Here is a 17,625-nt window from a genome sequence, read left to right on the forward strand (position 1 = left end):
AATTTGGGAGGTTTCGGGAGACGTTAAGGCCTCAGCAGGAGGACACGTTCAAACGGCCGCTGTCAGTGAGGCGGAGGCCGCGGTCAATGAGGCGGAGGCCGCTGTTGTCACCGACCGCTGTGAGACGACACATGACGCATGATAAGTGATTGTTTAATCAGTTCTACGTGTTAATGGTGATATAAAACAAAAGTATTTCAATACGCAGTAAAACCCGGCCGCAGACAAACTCGTTGTCACCAGTGGAATGACGCAACCTGCGAGGGAAGACCCAGGGTTTAGACGGCACCACTTTCCCAAACTAGGTGATCGCGTTCTGTTGTTTTCGAGTTTTTAAATATGTGTATATATATTTTTATTTTATTTTTTTAGAAAGAGAGAGAGATTGTGTTTCCTCCTAGTGGAACTATTTCAGTCCCTTTTCAGTTTCATCTTTGTATTTGTTGACGAATCACAGAATCAACAGTAAATATCCGCCGCCACCACTGGGGTGCGTCAGGAAATATCCGAGGCCAAAACGCCGGCGTCGCAGTGATAGTATCAGTAAAAAAAGAAAAGAAAAGAAGTACATGAAATAAATAGGAATATTCTCCACTGATCTGTGTTAAAGGTGTATTTTCAGTTTGACTCTACACATTTTATTGACATTTTATTAAGTAAAAATCGCTGAATTTGAGTATTTCGCGGACAAATACAGGGCAGAAACCCCGGATGAAGCCGTGGGGAGCTGTGACTCATATCTGACAGCGTGAGCCAACACAAACTGGGTCATGACCTCAGATCATATAACCAATATGAGCTTCACAGAAATATTTGTGCTACATCATGACTATGTGCAGTCGCTGTCACGTCTCTAATGTCTGTGGTAGAGAAAGTGCAGTCAGCGGGGGAGGCAGGCAGTACTCTACATCACCTCAAGGGGGCGTCTAAACAGATATGGTTCTATATGGTTCTGTGTATGTTTATGATGATGTCAGTGGAACTGAAACAGGAATGTTGATGGGATATGAACCATTACCAGATGATGATGATGTTGGATGAACAGTGAAATAAGATGCTCTTTTTGGTTCTTACAGTTGTAAATCTGACTTCAGACGAGTCTGTGCCTCGGCAGCCATGAACCTCACCGCACATCACTGGATGGTATCGTCGTCCACCGACACTGACGTGTCACAGGGCAGGTCAGTTTGACCCGTTTTAAACTACTTTTATTGGCGAATTACTGTGTTTTTAGGGAAGCGCTTTACCTTGGCTGGATAAAAATGATGGCGTTATCGCAGTAACACTGTGAAATACAGATATACGACCGTTTTGTTACCAATGACAACAGGTTCTTGCCTATTAGTCTGTCCACCAGTCTAATCCGGTCCAAAACAGCACTCGTGTCTTGATTGTATTTTCCACATTAAAAAAAACTAAAAACCAATTAATTTGTTCCAGCCCCCAAAAATATACCGTATTATTAATTCATTAAATTATGCCCCCAGCTAAACATGGAAAACAGAACTGAAGAAGTTTCTTGGATCAGAGGTGAAACGTCTTCGAGAAGTTGCCTTCGATGTGAAGATGACCAGGATGACTGAGGAGCTACAGGACAATGCAGGTAATTCAAACCGCGGGATCGTCTTCAACTTTAAGGTTCCCAAAGTTCTAGGAATCAACCAATGAGCGCAGCCGTATCACATCACAAAGAAAAAAACAAAACAAAAAACAAACATGCAACCTCCTCAAAAACAACACAAAGCCAAGGGTGGTTCACTTCACGGGGTTTGTTTTAGTTGAATCTCTTACATACGATACCTTATGTGCCTTTTCCCAAAAGAACCAAGAGAATGTAAGATGTTGACATGTTCCCAGTAGCAGCAGTCTGATTCAACTTCCTCCACACTAAATTATCTTGATTAATTATCTTAATGGATGTTTTTACCACACTAATATCACTTTGAAGGAGGCACAGTTTGTCTGTACAAGGTTTGGAGAGAAAAAAATACAGTGTTTTTGTCTTTAAAATTGTTATGAGTTCCAGAGTTTGGCCTTAGAGATTAAAAAAAGTAATAAAATAAATGTTATCATGCCCCTCTAAAAATCGTAGTGCAGATGAGAACTATAGATGATAAGAATTGGGCGTCAACTTGGCCCTGAGTCGTTTATAACCTGAACAGAGAACAGAGAAGAGTGGTGTTGTTTGCACAACAAACTCCAAATAGTTTTAGTGTCAACATTTACCTTCATAAACACAGCAGCGGTGCACGCAGAACTGTTCAGAACTGTGGCGTCTGATGGCAGTGCAGTATCAACTACCACGCTAAAGGATTTAGATCTTGGCAAAATGAACACAAGAATAAACGACACACGTGACGATTAAACAGCAGCAACAGTGATTTTAGCTGCAGTAACATTTACCTGTCACTCAATAACAGAACACTACACTTGAATTAGCTTTGCAGCGACAACACTGTCCTGTCATTATACACCAGAAGAGCCCCTGAGGACACTGACTGGGCAAACTGTGCCTCAGGCCCCGCCCACATCAGGGCTTTGTGTCACATCCTAACAGCAAAACGCAAAACTCCCTGGAGAGTCACACTTTCTGAAGTTACAAACTGATTCTTACTTAGATGTTATTGCTGCACCAAATGTCCCCCTCCATCAAAACCTCCAGATGTGACAAATCCCCCAACATGATGTTAAGCAACCACAACTTTGTTGATTCCTTAAAAAAAAATTCAGTTTAAAACTTTAGTTCAGTTTTCTTTGACCGGACAAGGGTCTCCTGGCTTCTTCAGCTCTGTCCAGTAGTCGATCAACTGCTGCGAGGAACCAAGGATGTAGGTGATGATCTTGGAGTATTTACAGCGATCAAACTTCCCACTATAGGCTTGAAACTGCCAGGGGTCTGGGGGCGACGTCGGTCCCAACCCGAGCTTCTTCATGCACATTCCGATGTAGGCATCCTCTATGTTGAAGGGCTTTATGAGTTTGGAGATTTCCACGTATTTTGCTGGAAGGTCATTGGAGAAGACATACCCCATGCCCAGCGTGTAGGTTGGGTACAGGCTGTCTGGGTACAACTCCACAGGGACGTACCATTTGGAATTCTTGTCCCTGATGGGTTCCCTGTTCCACATAAGCAATCCTGTCAGGTAGTTCTGCCTGGGAATGCCCTGCAACATGAGCATTTTCACCAGGTTGTCAATATTAAGGAACATGTCACTATCAGTTTTCATGCCATACGCCGCGCTCGGACAACGGGTCGCTAGCCAGTCCATTATCACCATGGTTTTGATGGTCAGATTAAGGTAGCTGTCGATGAAGTTACTCTGCAGGAGGTCGTGGTGCTGAAGGTTCTCCTGCTGGAGCTTCTCCTTCTGCTGCTCATGGTCGCCATTCTTAGACAGACCCAGCATGAAGAGCGTGAACACGGTCTGCCCCTGCACCACTTTGTCTTTGCCCCATGTCGTTCGGATGGCATTCCGAGCATCAGTGTTTTGGGGGGTTACAGTGACCATCAACACCAGGAACGGAGTCTGATTTTTGCAGAGATCTTCATTATCCATTATGAACTGGTAGTTTCGAGGGTAGGCTTGATGGTACTGAAACTCTGGGGGTGCTGTAGTTGTAGTAGGAGGAAGAGGAGGAGGAGGAGGAGTTAATGTTGAGCTGGTTGGGAAAGATGTGGAGGTGGTTTCATTGTTGACTGTTAGTCTGGGCTGTAGTTGCTCATAAAGATGGGGAGATTGGAGGGTCCTGTAATGTTGAGCTGGTTGGGAAAGATGTGGAGGTGGTTTCATTGTTGACTGTTAGTCTGGGCTGTAGTTGCTCATAAAGATGGGGAGATTGGAGGGTCCTGTCGAAAAAAACCCTCTGGTGTTGTTGGAAAGAAAACCCTTCCCACCATTTCATAGAGTCTGACAGATAAAAACACAAGACTAAGGCTGCAAGAGAGAAGAAGAGGAGGACTTTGAACCAGAAGCGAAGGCATGGTCTCGTGGGAAGAATCAAATCCTTACAGAGTTTTCTAGAAAGACAAGAACAAAGATATCGGAATGAGATGAGTAACACCAGCTTCAAGTTTGTTCTTGAGGTGTTTTTATTTGAACAGCTGCAGCTACTACAGTTAATACGGTAAAATTTAGACGACTTTAGACAACTATGACTGAAGTTGTTAGATATTCCCAGAAAGTCAGTGGTTTAAGTAAAAAAAAAAAAAAGTCCCTAAAACCACACACATTATTTAAAGTTTTTAATTTTTATACACTTGTATTTGTTGTTTTGTTTGTTTTTTAATCTAATTTAAAATGTTTTCAAAAAAAGTTTAAAATCAGTTTTGTCATTTTCTAGAAATCAAATCCACCAAACAAACGAACAAAATATTAATGAAACATTGAGGGTTGTTGGTGTTGATTTTTGTGGGTTTTTTTTTTTCACATTAATAATTGAAAACTGGTGGAGAAATAAGTAAAAAAAAAGTTTAAAATCAGTTTTGTCATTTTCTAGAAATCAAATCCACCAAACAAACAAACAAAATATTATTGAGGATTGTTGGTGTTGATTTTTGTGGGGGTTTTTTTCACATTAATAATTTAAAACTGGTGGAGAAATAAGTAAAAAAAAAAACATGCAACTTCTTTTGTCTTCAATGTTAAAACACTGACATACCTGTTGAAGGAGAAGGATGTTGTAATAGAATAACCAGTTGCATATCTAACACTTTTATCTGTAGAACGAGTCACACTGGCTCTACATGATCTTAACACACTGTGTTAAACCAATGTCCACAGGCAGCAGTCGTAAACGTTACAGATTAGTTCACTATTCTGGGCTCGTGCTTTGGTTCTTTGCTTTTTCATGTTTATTTTGTTGAACAAATCCTCACTGGCAACGTCTTATTTTCAATCACACACTTTTACTGCCTTAGTGGTGATAGTGTAATAAGTCATTAGGTGATAAATTAATTTGTGCATCATATAATTGCTCAATTGAAGAACATTATATGTGTCCATTAACTGAGTCCGATAACGAGATACGATGACACGTCGGACCCTGGAGGTGACACGGCGCTTCCGTGTCCGTCAAAATGCGCAAAAAAGTGTTGGATTTTTGTCACAGCAGACACTGAAGAAACAGTGAAACACGGGCTTTTTTTGTGTTTTTTTTTAGTATAATTATAAGTTTGGGGATTTTTTTTTTGTTTTTTGTTTGTTTTGTTTGTTTTTAGACAGTTTTCAATTACATTTTTAAAGCGCTCACCTTTTTTTCCTGATGACGCCTGACGTCCACTCCGGGTCCCCCACGTCCGATGACGCCATCCGTCAAATCTTCCTTTTCAAAAGTAACTCCTGTCTTGTCTGCACACCAGCGCGTTGGCCGCAGAGTCCAAGGAAGACTGCGGCAGTCCGTCAGTCTTCACTGCAAGAGGCACAGTCACCAGCCCGGTAATGAGTAACACGGCAGATACCTCAGTGGGTGTGAGACAGATACAGAGAAAGAGGTGCGTGTAGGTGGGAGGGGGATGGAGTGATGGCGGGGGGAATGGGAGGGGGCGGTGGCCGTGCCGGGTCAGGTTCCGTCGCTGGTGCACAGGTACATCCCACTCGTTAGGGAATTGAACGTTACTAGAGCGCGTCTATATTAGCGGTTCCAAGAATGAACAGCAAAAGAAAAGCGGTGTATCAGGTTAGAGGATCAAAAATTTACCAGGTTTAAAGTGAGTTTCTTTTTTCTACCCACTTTAATTCCAGAGTGGACAGGGTTAGGGTTAGGGAACCAATGACCTTCCAGTTATTTCATGGTCTTTTGACACACTCTGATATATATGTATATGTATATATATATACATATAAATACATATATACATATAAATACATATATACATATAAATACATATATACATATAAATACATAAACATGTATATACATATATACACATATATACATATGTATGTATATATATGTTTATGTATTTATATGTATATATGTATGTGTATATATGTATATATTTGTAATATATTTTATTCATTTCTATCTCTGTAGGTGTTTTGATGTGCTGCATGGATTTCTTACAAACAAGGAACATTTGTCAAAGGACAAGTTTAAGGGTTTGTTGTTTTTCCGGTCAGCCTCAGTAGGCTGTGCTGATGTCACGATGATGTCATGCAGTTGGACCCTTACAGTTCACGGGACAGAATGTGTGAATCAGTGGAGGCCCCTCCTATTTCTACCTTTGCGTGTGTTTTTGCTTGCTTTGCGTTTTCTGTCAGTCGCTCTGGTCAATTATATCATTTTAGAACGTGAACTCTGTTACTGATTGACAGTTTATAGTGTTTTTGGACAGGTTGTGGCAATGGTTTGGAAGCAACACTTGGTGGCAGGTTCTACCAGCCACCAACATAAAAAAAATGTTATGCAACTTATTTTTTTTTCATTAGCATAAATCAGCTTTGACACATAAACATCCACCTGCTGTTATTTGTGCTGCTGTTCCAGCGATGTACAAAAAAACCCAAACTTTTTGGGTGATAATTAATCATCATTTTTTTTCTCAATTAATTCTGAGAATAATTAATCGCTGCTCTGCGATTACCGGTAATCAGATTTAACATTTGAATTTTTTCACAGCTTTTAATTAAATACAATAAAAATCAATGACAACAATAGTCAGACAGAAAATCTATTTTTTATATATATATATTTATTGTTATATTTTCACAGAATCATCATTTCAGTCGCCAAAACCGGTGACGTCCACAGAACGGGTTGCAGTGGCCATGACGTGAAAAACCACATCTGCTGTCAAGTTTTTTAAAAAATCGATATGAAAAGTAGATTTATACACTTTACATTTGTGTAAATATTTTTGTTCACTATAATATGCGATACATTACAATTAAAACACAAGGCACTTTTGAAATACTGATAAGGATAAAGCAAAGTGCAAACAAGAGTCAGGATACAAGGACACCGATACAGGCCCCCTTGTGGCCATTGTCAAACATTTCCCATTGGAAAAAAACAACACTTTCTACCTATCTTGGTTTGTACCTTATCTTTTGTACCCAAGGATAATCAGCAAATGTGTACCCTCGACTGCTGGATACACACACTTGTCTAAGTCGCTGCTAAATGAACGTGTTCCTCAGTTTGTCACAACAACCAGGCCGACCTCGTCAGGATCGTTGTCTTCCAACTGATAAGCAGAGCAAATACCATCAAAGTATAAACAGATACGGTGAAAGAAGTGACACAGACACCGAGTTTTCTTTCATTTTCTCCTGTGACTTAAAAAAGTCACATGGTCAAACTGATATCTGTGTGAGGATCGTTACATCTGTCACATGTTGTGCATCAAGGTCACGTTGTGTGAAAAAACACCGAGCGCAGCAGCTGAGCGCCGCTGAGTTTGAAACCAAACTAGCAGTAACCCAGAAAAACAGAAGGTAACGTGAGGCTTGAGGGGGACCGGGGGGGACAGGGGGGGGTGTGATGGGAGGGAGGGGTGTGATGGGAGGGAGGGACTCAGCAAGGGAGGCGATCATTGTGTTTTCTGTGGACCAGGATTCAAAGAGGTCTCCCATACCCATGATGCCACGGCCTGCTGTCGACCAGGTCAGATACTTCTTGTGTGTATTCATGTGTACAGGACGGAGTGCCGGCTGTGTTTGCCAAGCGCCCCACCCTTCTGCTTTGTTTTATGAATCAGATGAAACATTGTGTTTTTCTAGAGCAGCAGTCAGTGAGGGCTGTCACTGGGTTGTCAACAACATTTTCACAAACAGAGTGAGCTGTTTGATTTAAAGTGATTGTCTGAAGTAAAACTCACGTAAACGTACCGTAAAGTCGTAAAAAAACGTAAAGTCAATAACGTACCGGTGTAGTGGCGTGGTATCAGGTGTGGTATCAGGGTGAAAACCGTGAGTTTTCACCCTGTGATGTGTTCATACAGGAGCAGCTGTAGGTTTAGCTGCCGCTGAAATCTTTCGCCGTAGGTTTAGCTGCCGCTGAAATCTTTCGTGGAAGAATCGATATCAATATTTTTTTTCATTATTAGTAGTTTCAAAGTAACCGTGGGTGTTTCCCCCGACACTCCAAGTGTTTGTGGAATAAACTTTTAAGAGAAGTGAAGCTTAACTTTGGCCCAAAATAGCTTCACTGCCAAGAATTACTAGAACATAAGCCAAATGAATCCTATTTGACCAAAAATAAAGTTGGATTAGCTAAAAAAAAGCATGTCTATAGCGTGAAGCTGCTGCCAGTATCCTGAGCAGAAACAGTGGAAACTAAAACCCTTCTAATCTTAAAAAAAAAACAAAAACGTTTAACGGGTTTTTCCTGTTTGTTGAAACCATCCAGGAAAACAAGGTCCCTCTGGAAAAGTTCGGGCATTAAACAAACCTGTCAGCAGGTGTGTGAAGCTGAAAATCAGTGAATGTCACGTTAGCAGGGTGGGAACGTTGAAGTTGACGGAGTCTCAATTTTTAGGCCGTGATTTAACGACATGCTAATGCTAAATGCTGGGCAAGTTCGAATCCCGGTCAGAGCGGTTGGTACCTTCCAGTGGACTCAGCACCTGCAGGAAGGTTCAGGGGGGGTTGGTACGGTGCAGTGTGATGTGGGTGGTGACTGCTGCCCCCGCGACCTGGTAACGGATGAAAATGGATGGATGGATGGATGGATGGATGGAATAACAACAAATACATTGACAGCCCTGAGATGGTTAGGTCTAGATTAGATTAGATTAGATTAGATTAGATTAGATTAGATTAGATTAGATTAGATGAACGTAGTTTGAATTTTACGCACACTAACTGATTCCTGGATCCGTATAGTGGAGGATGTGTTTGGGACATAGGACAGAGGAGACATTTGTAAATGTTAGCACACTGATGATGTCACTCTGTGTGTTTATATTCTGTGCCACAGTCTTAAAGCTCCTCTTGTTTGTGTTTTGTCAAATGATACACTGCCTCTGTTTGTTTTGCGTTTCCACAGTACTGCACGATTGTGATCGTCCTAGTGGTTAGCTGTAATTATAATTCTAAAGTCATTGTCACCCTGTGTTCCTGAACATAACACACCTGCGTAACTGGAAAACCATTGAAGCCTTTCATCTGTCCCGCTAGCCTAGCGCACGTTCCTAGCTAACGACAGCTGGTTTGAGAAGCAGGGCCCTGGGGGGGACAACCACCCAAGATAAAGGATCACTACGTCTGGGACCCACCCCACCTGACAGGTTCAGAACCTCTCCTTCCTCCTCCTCTTCGTCACCTCCTGTCTCCTTCCTCGCCCTCCTCCTCAGACCTCCCAGAGCACTGAGCCCCAACACTGACGCTGCGGAAAGTCCAAAGTGCAACAGCGGCGAGTCTGAGAGGCCAAGGGGCCCCATGCTGCCCCCCCCTATAGGGAACAGTGGTGCCCCAGGGTGGCCCAGGGACCTCGCGTGGCAGAAAGCAGAGAGGGGCAAAGAAGCCCCCAGACCCCCCAGGAGGGCTGCAGCAGCCCCTGGGACGATGATAGGCGCCCCCACTGTAGACGGCAGGTCCGTCATGCTCTGGGGGCCGGGCAGGCTCAGCCCCGAGCCCAGTCGACTGGAAGCCCCGTGCTCCTGGGCGACGAAGTGACCGTGGGCCTTGATGTGCTTACGGAGGGAGCTGGGATCTGTGTAGCGCTTCAGGCAGCCCGCCTTCTTGCAGTAGTACGGCTTGTCCACGTAGTGAGTACGAGTGTGTTTGAAACGGTCGCTGGAGTTGGAGTACCGTTTGCTGCAGCCTTCGTAGGGACAAATGTAGGGTTTCTCTCCTGGACAGAGAAGAACAGAGGTGAGAACGGGTTCATGATTACAGGGTCTGATGTGGACGTAACGCCGACTGCGGTCCATGCTGGTGTCGTGTCCTTAAACTTCAGGTCGGTCTTAGATAAACACACTTGTTTCTCTCTTGTGAACGTCCATTAAAAACTGAATGTTTGACAAACAGGAAAGTCAACATTGGGGCATGGGACCTGCCCTTTAGATAAATAATACGTATAGAGTAACAAAGGATATAGTTTTTGTCCTGACGGAATATGGTGTGTGTACTGTGTACCAAACAATCAGGGACCAGATGTACTTGTTTCTGCTGCGGGACAGCGTCGGTTATCAACTGAAGGCACCGGAGATACCGTATGTTTGCCGTGAGAGGCGCAGTTACAATATAGATGTCGACCACATGGCGGCAGTAATGTGTCAGCCAGTTCTTCTCTATGCTAACCGCCCCCCTCCAATTTCATGGGTCATAAACGACCCCCCCCTCGCTATAGATGAGTGTAGATTTTTGTACTACGACGTGTCGAACCTCTTAAGACTGACGAAAACAAAATCGTCTTCTTTTCATGCTAGTGCTAACACAGAGACCTTGTCCTGCTCTTGTCACACAAGGAAAATTAAAGAAACTCCAATCCAGCGGAAGTGAACATTGGTTGGTGAAAAAAGAACGACACATCAACGTCAACCCTCATCGTTGTCTTTTTTGACGAGTTCCTGTTTCACAGGCATTCCGTTTAGTTCCTTATATTTCACTTCCTTAAGCCTGCTCTGTGCTCTGGCCACCGGCGTTCTCTCACATTCATGGATGAAAACCTGTTCTTCTCTCTGCACCTGCGGAGACTGTGACTCAGCAGAGGCAATACATCTGCTGCTGCTGCTGCTCATGTGGGGTACCAGAGATGACTGGTACCCTCACCCTAAACCCCTATGGTAGACCTTTCTACTACAGTTGTGTTCTGTGGACCCAGTGGACGTATAAAAGTATTGCAGCTCATTTAATGAATCTATTTTAACGATGAGGGGATTGACTCACACTGTGGTTTGTACAGATAATTAAATATGACCCAGGCCCATATCGGTATCGGTCGATATCGGAATCGGAAATTAAGTGTTTGGACAATATCGGCAGACAGTTAGTATCGGACATCGCTAGTTATAAACACTGGAAAATGGCAAGAAAAATATGCAAAAGTATTTCATTTGTTTTCATGGAGCAGGAGGATTCACGTAATCTGTCTTCTGTTATCCAGAACGTCATCGACTCGGTGTCAGGTCCGTCTGACACACCTCACCTGTCCTGAATTTGAATAATTATTTGATCTGCAGTCAGCTTGTTGTTCACCGTCACCTCACCTGTGTGTGAGCGCGTGTGGATCTTCAGGTTCTCCAGTCGTGAGAAGCTCTTGTTGCAGGTGGGACAATGGTGTGGTTTCTCATTAGTATGAGTACGGATGTGAATCAACATTTTGTATCTAGCAACACACGTGAGAGAGAGAGAGAGAGAGAGGGAGGGGAGAGAGAGAAATGTTATATATATATATATATTAATATTGAAATAAAACATATTTGTAGAAACAAATCTTGCCGTGACCTGGTGATGTGTTAAAGCAGAGGTCACATTTGGTTGCGTGTGTCGTGGTGATAAAGTGGTTTACAGTGAGGAGTCATTACTGGAACTAAACAGACTTAGTTAATAGTTTAAACAGCAGCCAATTAGACGTCTCCACCTTGAATAAATAATTCATCATCACATAATTTCTTGTAATCCGACTGTGTGTTGTTTCATGGCAGGTTCATCAAATATGGACAGAGCAGGTTGGAAACATGAATCAGGAAGATGTTATGGGAATAAATGATATTGAAACTTAGTAAATGATGACTTAGTGGTTGGTAAAGTTTTTACTTTAAACACAAATAACAAGTGAGTTGTTTATTTTCACACACATCTTTCAACCTGTTTAAAGAGCGGCAGCAATCTGCGCTGGAACCGAGTGTCACTGCTTCAGCCGCATTCACCAGGCACCGAGAAGCAGAACGGTAACGGCCAGAGCCTTGACCAGTTTGCCGAGAGAACTGGCCTTCCCTGATCTGTATCTGACCCGAATCAGACCAGAACCAGACTAGAACCTGACCTGAATCTGACCTGAATCTGACCCGTATCTGACCTGTATCTGACCTGTATCTGACCCATATCTGACCTGAATCTGACCTGTATCTGACCTGTATCTGACCTGTATCTGACCCATATCTGACCTGAATCTGACCTGTATCTGACCTGTATCTGACCTGTATCTGACTCGTCTCAGACCCGTGTCTGACACATCCACTGCTGTAGTTCTGGAGTTCCACCTCCTCCCAGTCCCAGTCTTTGGACTCGTCACTGACCACATATCATAATAATCAAATTAAATAAATAAGTGGTAGAAAATCTGCAGCGGGAACAAACCTGGCGTTAAAGCCTCGTCCATTGCGAGCGCAGCCCTCCCACTGGCAGCAGTACCCAGAATCCTTTTCAGGTTTCACATGGAAGTCATTGATGTGGTCCACTAGGTCCTGTAGGGAGTCGAACAGTAGGTGGCACTGCAGTACAAAAAGATGGGGAGATACGACTCAGTATGTAGAATCATATATATTTGAATTATTTTAAAATGGAGTTTTTCTTCTTCTCTGATTGTTGTCCTGACATTTTTACTCATTAATATCTCAGTAATGGTACTACCACAGTACTATAAGTAGTACACACACATCCAGGCCTGTGCAGTATCAGCCTGCAGTTATCGTAGTAACGCCCTGATTACTCATCGGTTCCGTCTCTAACACTGTAACAGATAAATGGATGTTTTTGATCTGATTTAAATGTGTCCGTTTGTCCTTAACGACGTTGCCGTTGATCTCGCTCACTTTCATCCATCTGCAGGCTAGCTGTCCGTCCACCGAAGGCTCCGGCGACACTTGCTTCTCCCTGTTGGGGCTGACAAACACAGAGGAGGGGAAGGTGTAGGCCCGGGGGGGGCTTCCCATGGGCAGGTAGAAGGGGAAGCCCTGAGGTGAGGCCCTGCCCTCCACGCCCAGGTGAAGAACTGGTTCCTGAAACACAGTAAGAGAACGGGTTTGTCTGTGTGTTGGGAAGGGGGGGAGGGCGGGGGGGGGGGGCTACATTACCACCCAGCCACGCCCCCTACATGTCATTACACCTGTTTTAATGACATGTTTCATGTTTTTTTTTTTTTTGTTTTTTTTTTTGACTAATAGTCATGACAGTTCAAGGGAACACTTTGTGACCTGGAGATGTTACAAACACACACACACACACACACACACACAAACACACAAAACAGGATTCTCTTACAGAAGGTGTGACCACAAGTATTCTCAGAATACGGTGTTAGCAGTTTGGAATAACAAGAAGTTTCCCTCCTGTGAAAACATTCTTCAGTCCTAATGACACACAGAAACCACAGAGACTATTATCACTGTTCAGCTGTTCAGACTGGACTTAAGTGGAATTTGAAATGTTTGTATTGACAATATTTAAGATTCTCTTTTTAATTCGTCTCATGTGACGAGATGGAAGGAGTACAGTTTCTTTAGCCCCCTCTTCTGGATCTAATCTGTCATTACAGTCTCCCCATTTTCCACGTTTACAACTTCATCCTGACTAATGAAAAAGTGTTTCATTTTTCTGCTGCATTTGGATCACAGTTTACTGAGACCAAGTTACTGTGCAACGTTGATGAAGTTGATGAAGTTGATGAAGTTGATGAAGTTGAACTTCAGTGAAGTGGAGCGTGAAGTTACACCAACGACAAAGTTGAATGTAGAAATGAGTGATTGTTCTGTTGGTCAATGTGTTAACGTTAGGACTGAGCTGTGACTCAGAACACATGGACGGTTCTGATGGTTCTGATGGTTCTGATGGTACTAATGGTTCTGATGGTTCTAGTGGTACTAATGGTTCTGATGGCTCTGATGGTTCTGATGGTTCTAGTGGTTCTGATGGTACTGATGGTTCTGATGATTCTGATGGTTCTAATGGTTCTAATGGTTCTAGTGGTTCTGATGGTACTGGTGGTTCTGATGGTTCTGATAGTTCTGATGGTTCTGATAATTCTGATGGTTCTGATGGTTCTAATAGTTCTGATGGTTCTGATGGTTCTAATAGTTCTGATGGTTCTGATGGTTCTAATAGTTCTGATGGTTCTGATGGTTCTAATGGTTCTGATGGTTCTGAAAAAGTGTAAATGATGGACTTACGCGACAGAAGATGTGTGGCTGTGGGCTGCGACTGCTGTGAGGAGGCTCCAGGGGTGAGGAAGGGGAAGGGGAGGAGCGGGAGGAAGAGGAAGGGGAGAGGGAGGGAGCATGGCGGGAGGAGGGGGACAGGCTGAGGTCCATTGCCGGAGGAGTGAAGCAGGACCCGGGTCGTTCTTGAGACGGAGACTGGGAATCTGAAGAGAGACGTGGAGACAAGAGGTCGTCGGGTCACAACCAGTGTCGCTGCGTGACCTTTCAAAATAAAAGACTAAAAAGAAATCTAAAAAAAAAAAAAAACACATGGTGCCAAAAGTCATTTTTGACCTAGTGTTCTAAAACCAAACCTGCTTCTTCACACTCACGCTCAAATCATGTCGTCTTTGGAAAGCTGTGGAACATTGAGCAACATTACTGCCACCTGCTGGTTCTATTTCCCACTGACAAATATTTCCACAGAGGAAAAGACTTGAAGGTCGATGGTTGATGCAACTTTTCTTACGTCTGACATCCACTGATACTGCAACTTGATGATGATACCAAAGCGATACTTTCTAATGTTGTGCGATGTGGTTGTTTGATTCTGTAATTTTAACCAACATCGGACCGGTACCGATCCCAAGTATCCGATCTCGCCGTCCCTAAATGTAGCATTATCGCTAATGTTCCGGAGGCTGCTGATTCATTTACTTGGAAATGAGTCGGGGGGTTCTGGAGGACGTTGGTCCAAAGTGGAACCCCACCAACAGCGGCTCCTTGTTCTGTCGGACTCAGTGACGAGGTCGTCAAGAACAACGCCCCACGGTTTGGTCACAACAGATGTGACGAGGTCAGCGTGTGTGGCGGTCACACCGCTCTCGTTAGCAGACCTGCTGACGTCGTCTGTCCAGGCACAGAAGAGCGCCTCCATTCAGTGATGCACAAAATTAAGTTAGTGAGGGACTGATTAGGGTTAGTGGTGAACCAGCGTGGGGACGTGGGGGCGGGGTCTTTTACCTGGCGAGGAGGGAGGCGAAGGAAAGGTTGCGTATAGGAGGCGGGGTCGCGTGGCGCTGAGAGGGGCACAGATGGAGGAGGGACACGCCCTCTTCCCGGACCTCAGCGGACCTTCTGTCCGACTGGAGGGAACCTTCAAGTCCAGAGGCTCGTCCACGGACAGCATGGCTGCTGATCGCTGCTCCGCGCCTGAATCGACAGAGAAGAAGAATTTAAGGCTGAGCGAGGGGCCAATCAGAGGCCAGCGCTAGATCGACGCTGACGTTGGATTGACTTCTCTGGTGTAAAAGAGAGAGAAGGTCATTTAAGTACAGTTTAAAAAAAAAATATTATAATGACAGAAAAACAGAAGAATGAATGCTGTAGATAAATAGACAGAGAGAGAGGGTGAGAGAGAGGGGAGAGAGAGGGGAGAGAGGAGAGAGAGATCACGAGTGTTAATGATAAAACTGGCTGAATTCCAGTGGGTTGAAGAATCCTGGCACTGATCACACTGGCTTGCTGTCTTTTCTTTTCTTACTGGAACTTGAATGGATCGCAGCCATCCACAGTGTTATTGGTAACACATGTTTTTTTTTTTTTTTTTGGTTTTTGTTTTTTTTTAGCCTTCCACAAAAGAGCTAGAACTTTCTGCTGTGACACGATCTCTCACAGGTACCGACTGCAGCAAAACAGACGGAAAAACTCCATGAAAAACTCTTCTTCTCGCTCTGCTCTTTTTTTTATATATCAACTTTTAACAGTTGAGAACGAACTGTTTGAATCTGAAACTTTAAACCGATGCTCGGCGTCCGTTTGACCGATCTGAGAATCACGGGAGAGTCGAACCAGTGTTGTGAATTTAGCTGTTGCTCTGTGACGGAGGGAAAAAAAAAACCAACCCAGAGGAGTATTATGGTGTGGGCTGAGGATTGTGATCCTGGACATTTCTGTGGCTGCCTGCACCACAGGCCTCACTGTGAGTTCTGCAGTAGTTTTCCACCCTGGGTGATGTGACACCGTGGACGGAGCGAGGGCCACGACGGCTCCTAAAAAAACGACATGTATAAGTCATGCCTAAAATGCTTTAACCTTTTTTCTACGCCATCTATTGGAGAAATGTGGTCATTGCAGGGAAAAAAGACAGAAGTATAAAAGATGATGGAAATTAATAACAAAATTTGGACAAGCTTTGGCGGGCCGGATTAAGAAGCCAAACGGGCCGCATCCGGCCCCCGAGCCGTAGTTTTCCCATGCCTGGGCTCGCTGCTCTGTGACTCCACCCAGGAGATCGTGTCAGACCAGGTGACTCCAGACGCACACATCTGTTTCACAGGTGGAGACGAGAATTCTCCCAGCAGGAAGTCGTACACCTGCAGTGAAACACCAGACGTCCCAGAAGACGTCCTCGCCCCTCACAGTCCCCCCCCCCCACACACCCTCACACCCCCACACCACGCTGATCTCCAGACCGCAAATCTGTCGCACGTCTGTCAGTAATTAGAGTCTGTAATTTGACCAACGGTGTCTGTTATTTTACAGGGAAGATTAAAAAAATGTTCTTTCTTTTTAAACAAACACTGAACTTTGACTCAAACTTTGATTCTGATTTAATCCAAATGTTGTTGACTTTGAAGAATGTCTTTTTCTTTGTTCTCAGTCTCAGTTTTCTGTCCATGTACATTTTTAAAATTCAACTGAAATTTGGAAGAAAAAAAGAGCTTTATATTGACTACAAAAATTAGGATTAGGATTAGATCATCATCTGTAACGTCAGGCTGTAACGGCGGAGGCTACGTCCGTTCTTATAAACGATCTGTGGATTCGCAGTATTTTTTTTCTTCTTCTTGGCTCAGGCTGCACCTCCACACCATCTCCACAGGTTGACAGGTCTAATACCCCAACTGCCCTCGGGGTAAATATACAGTTACCCTGCATGTGTTGTGCAGCAGATTGTTGTGTTCTTGCTAAGCTAACGCTAATTTGCCCCTGGAACCAGCGGCCAACGTAGCGGTAACCCGTTCATCCGACCCAGGCCTGGAAACAAATTGTTCTCGGAGAACGTTCGCGGACAGAACCGCCCTTCCTTACTCTCGCTATGACACATTCATTCACCCAGCCGTTCGTGCACTCCCTAGATGGCGCCAGACGTGGGTTGGGAGCAGTTGTGCGACACAACTGCAGAACCTGGACGGGTTCTCTGGCAGCGTGGCCCTTTAATGATAGATGACAGCAATTTGCTTTTGCTAACCCGGATTCAAACCGGCATCTTTCCAGCTGCATGTTCGCCTCCCGGACGTCAGAAGTCGCCGTCGCCGCGGATTCTTCCAGCATCACCGACAGGATCCCCGCGCATAATATGAGGCAGAAGCTAAACCACAATGAAGTCAGTGTTTAGGTCCCTGTGCCGCGCTGCCAGCTACCTCACCACACTGGTTTCACATTCCACAGCAGCCTCTCTCTCTCCCTCCCTCTCTCTCACTCCCCTCCCTCCCCCCCTCTCCCCCTCTGTTATTTGGAGCCGTGTATAAAGCATGCACATACAGAACCATATGTATCCAGACACGCACACCGACTGGAGTTGGACCAGACATGCGCCC

The 17,625-nt window shown here is 44.3% G+C and overlaps 2 protein-coding genes and 1 long non-coding RNA gene across 7 annotated transcripts in view; 1 reads left to right on the top strand and 2 right to left on the bottom strand.

Annotated features, from left to right (window-relative positions):
• LOC112486247 (uncharacterized) overlaps nucleotides 1-17,625 on the top strand; it is a 22,517-nt gene continuing 4,892 nt past the window's right edge. For 2 of the 4 annotated variants that reach the window (XR_003050685.1, XR_001760491.2), the window contains exons 1-2: nucleotides 7,511-7,605; nucleotides 12,717-12,896. This is a non-coding gene — a long non-coding RNA (uncharacterized LOC112486247). Of the gene's footprint in view, nucleotides 306-1,076; nucleotides 1,182-1,487; nucleotides 1,604-7,510; nucleotides 7,606-12,716; nucleotides 12,897-17,625 lie in introns of those variants that run through there. The other 2 variants (XR_521996.3, XR_003050684.1) reach the window with 2 other exon arrangements.
• Nucleotides 1,759-3,644, bottom strand: LOC103383227 (beta-1,3-galactosyltransferase 2-like). The gene has a single exon (XM_025058844.1). It carries the CDS (start codon nucleotides 3,555-3,557, stop codon nucleotides 2,745-2,747), a length of 813 nt encoding a protein of 270 aa, XP_024914612.1. The 5' UTR covers nucleotides 3,558-3,644; the 3' UTR covers nucleotides 1,759-2,744.
• Nucleotides 8,871-17,625, bottom strand: part of LOC103383226 (zinc finger protein GLIS2-like) — a 20,127-nt gene continuing 11,372 nt past the window's right edge. For both annotated transcript variants that reach the window (XM_025058836.1, XM_008316276.3), the window contains 6 exons: nucleotides 15,047-15,235; nucleotides 14,054-14,247; nucleotides 12,701-12,886; nucleotides 12,246-12,379; nucleotides 11,153-11,271; nucleotides 8,871-9,795 (listed from right to left, as the gene is read on the bottom strand). In XM_025058836.1, coding sequence (XP_024914604.1) covers nucleotides 9,134-9,795; nucleotides 11,153-11,271; nucleotides 12,246-12,379; nucleotides 12,701-12,886; nucleotides 14,054-14,247; nucleotides 15,047-15,212 — 1,461 coding nt within the window. In that variant the 5' untranslated portion in view covers nucleotides 15,213-15,235 and the 3' untranslated portion in view covers nucleotides 8,871-9,133. The remainder of the gene's footprint in view (nucleotides 9,796-11,152; nucleotides 11,272-12,245; nucleotides 12,380-12,700; nucleotides 12,887-14,053; nucleotides 14,248-15,046; nucleotides 15,236-17,625) is intronic.

The sequence above is a fragment of the Cynoglossus semilaevis genome, chromosome 9, assembly GCF_000523025.1.
Source record: "Cynoglossus semilaevis isolate Cse_v1.0 chromosome 9, Cse_v1.0, whole genome shotgun sequence".
NCBI lineage: Eukaryota > Metazoa > Chordata > Actinopteri > Pleuronectiformes > Cynoglossidae > Cynoglossus > Cynoglossus semilaevis.

Coding starts and splice junctions, on each gene's coding strand:
- LOC103383227 (XM_025058844.1), bottom strand. CDS start 3,557: ATGGATAATGAAGATCTCTGCAAAAATCAGACTCCGTTCCTGGTGTTG.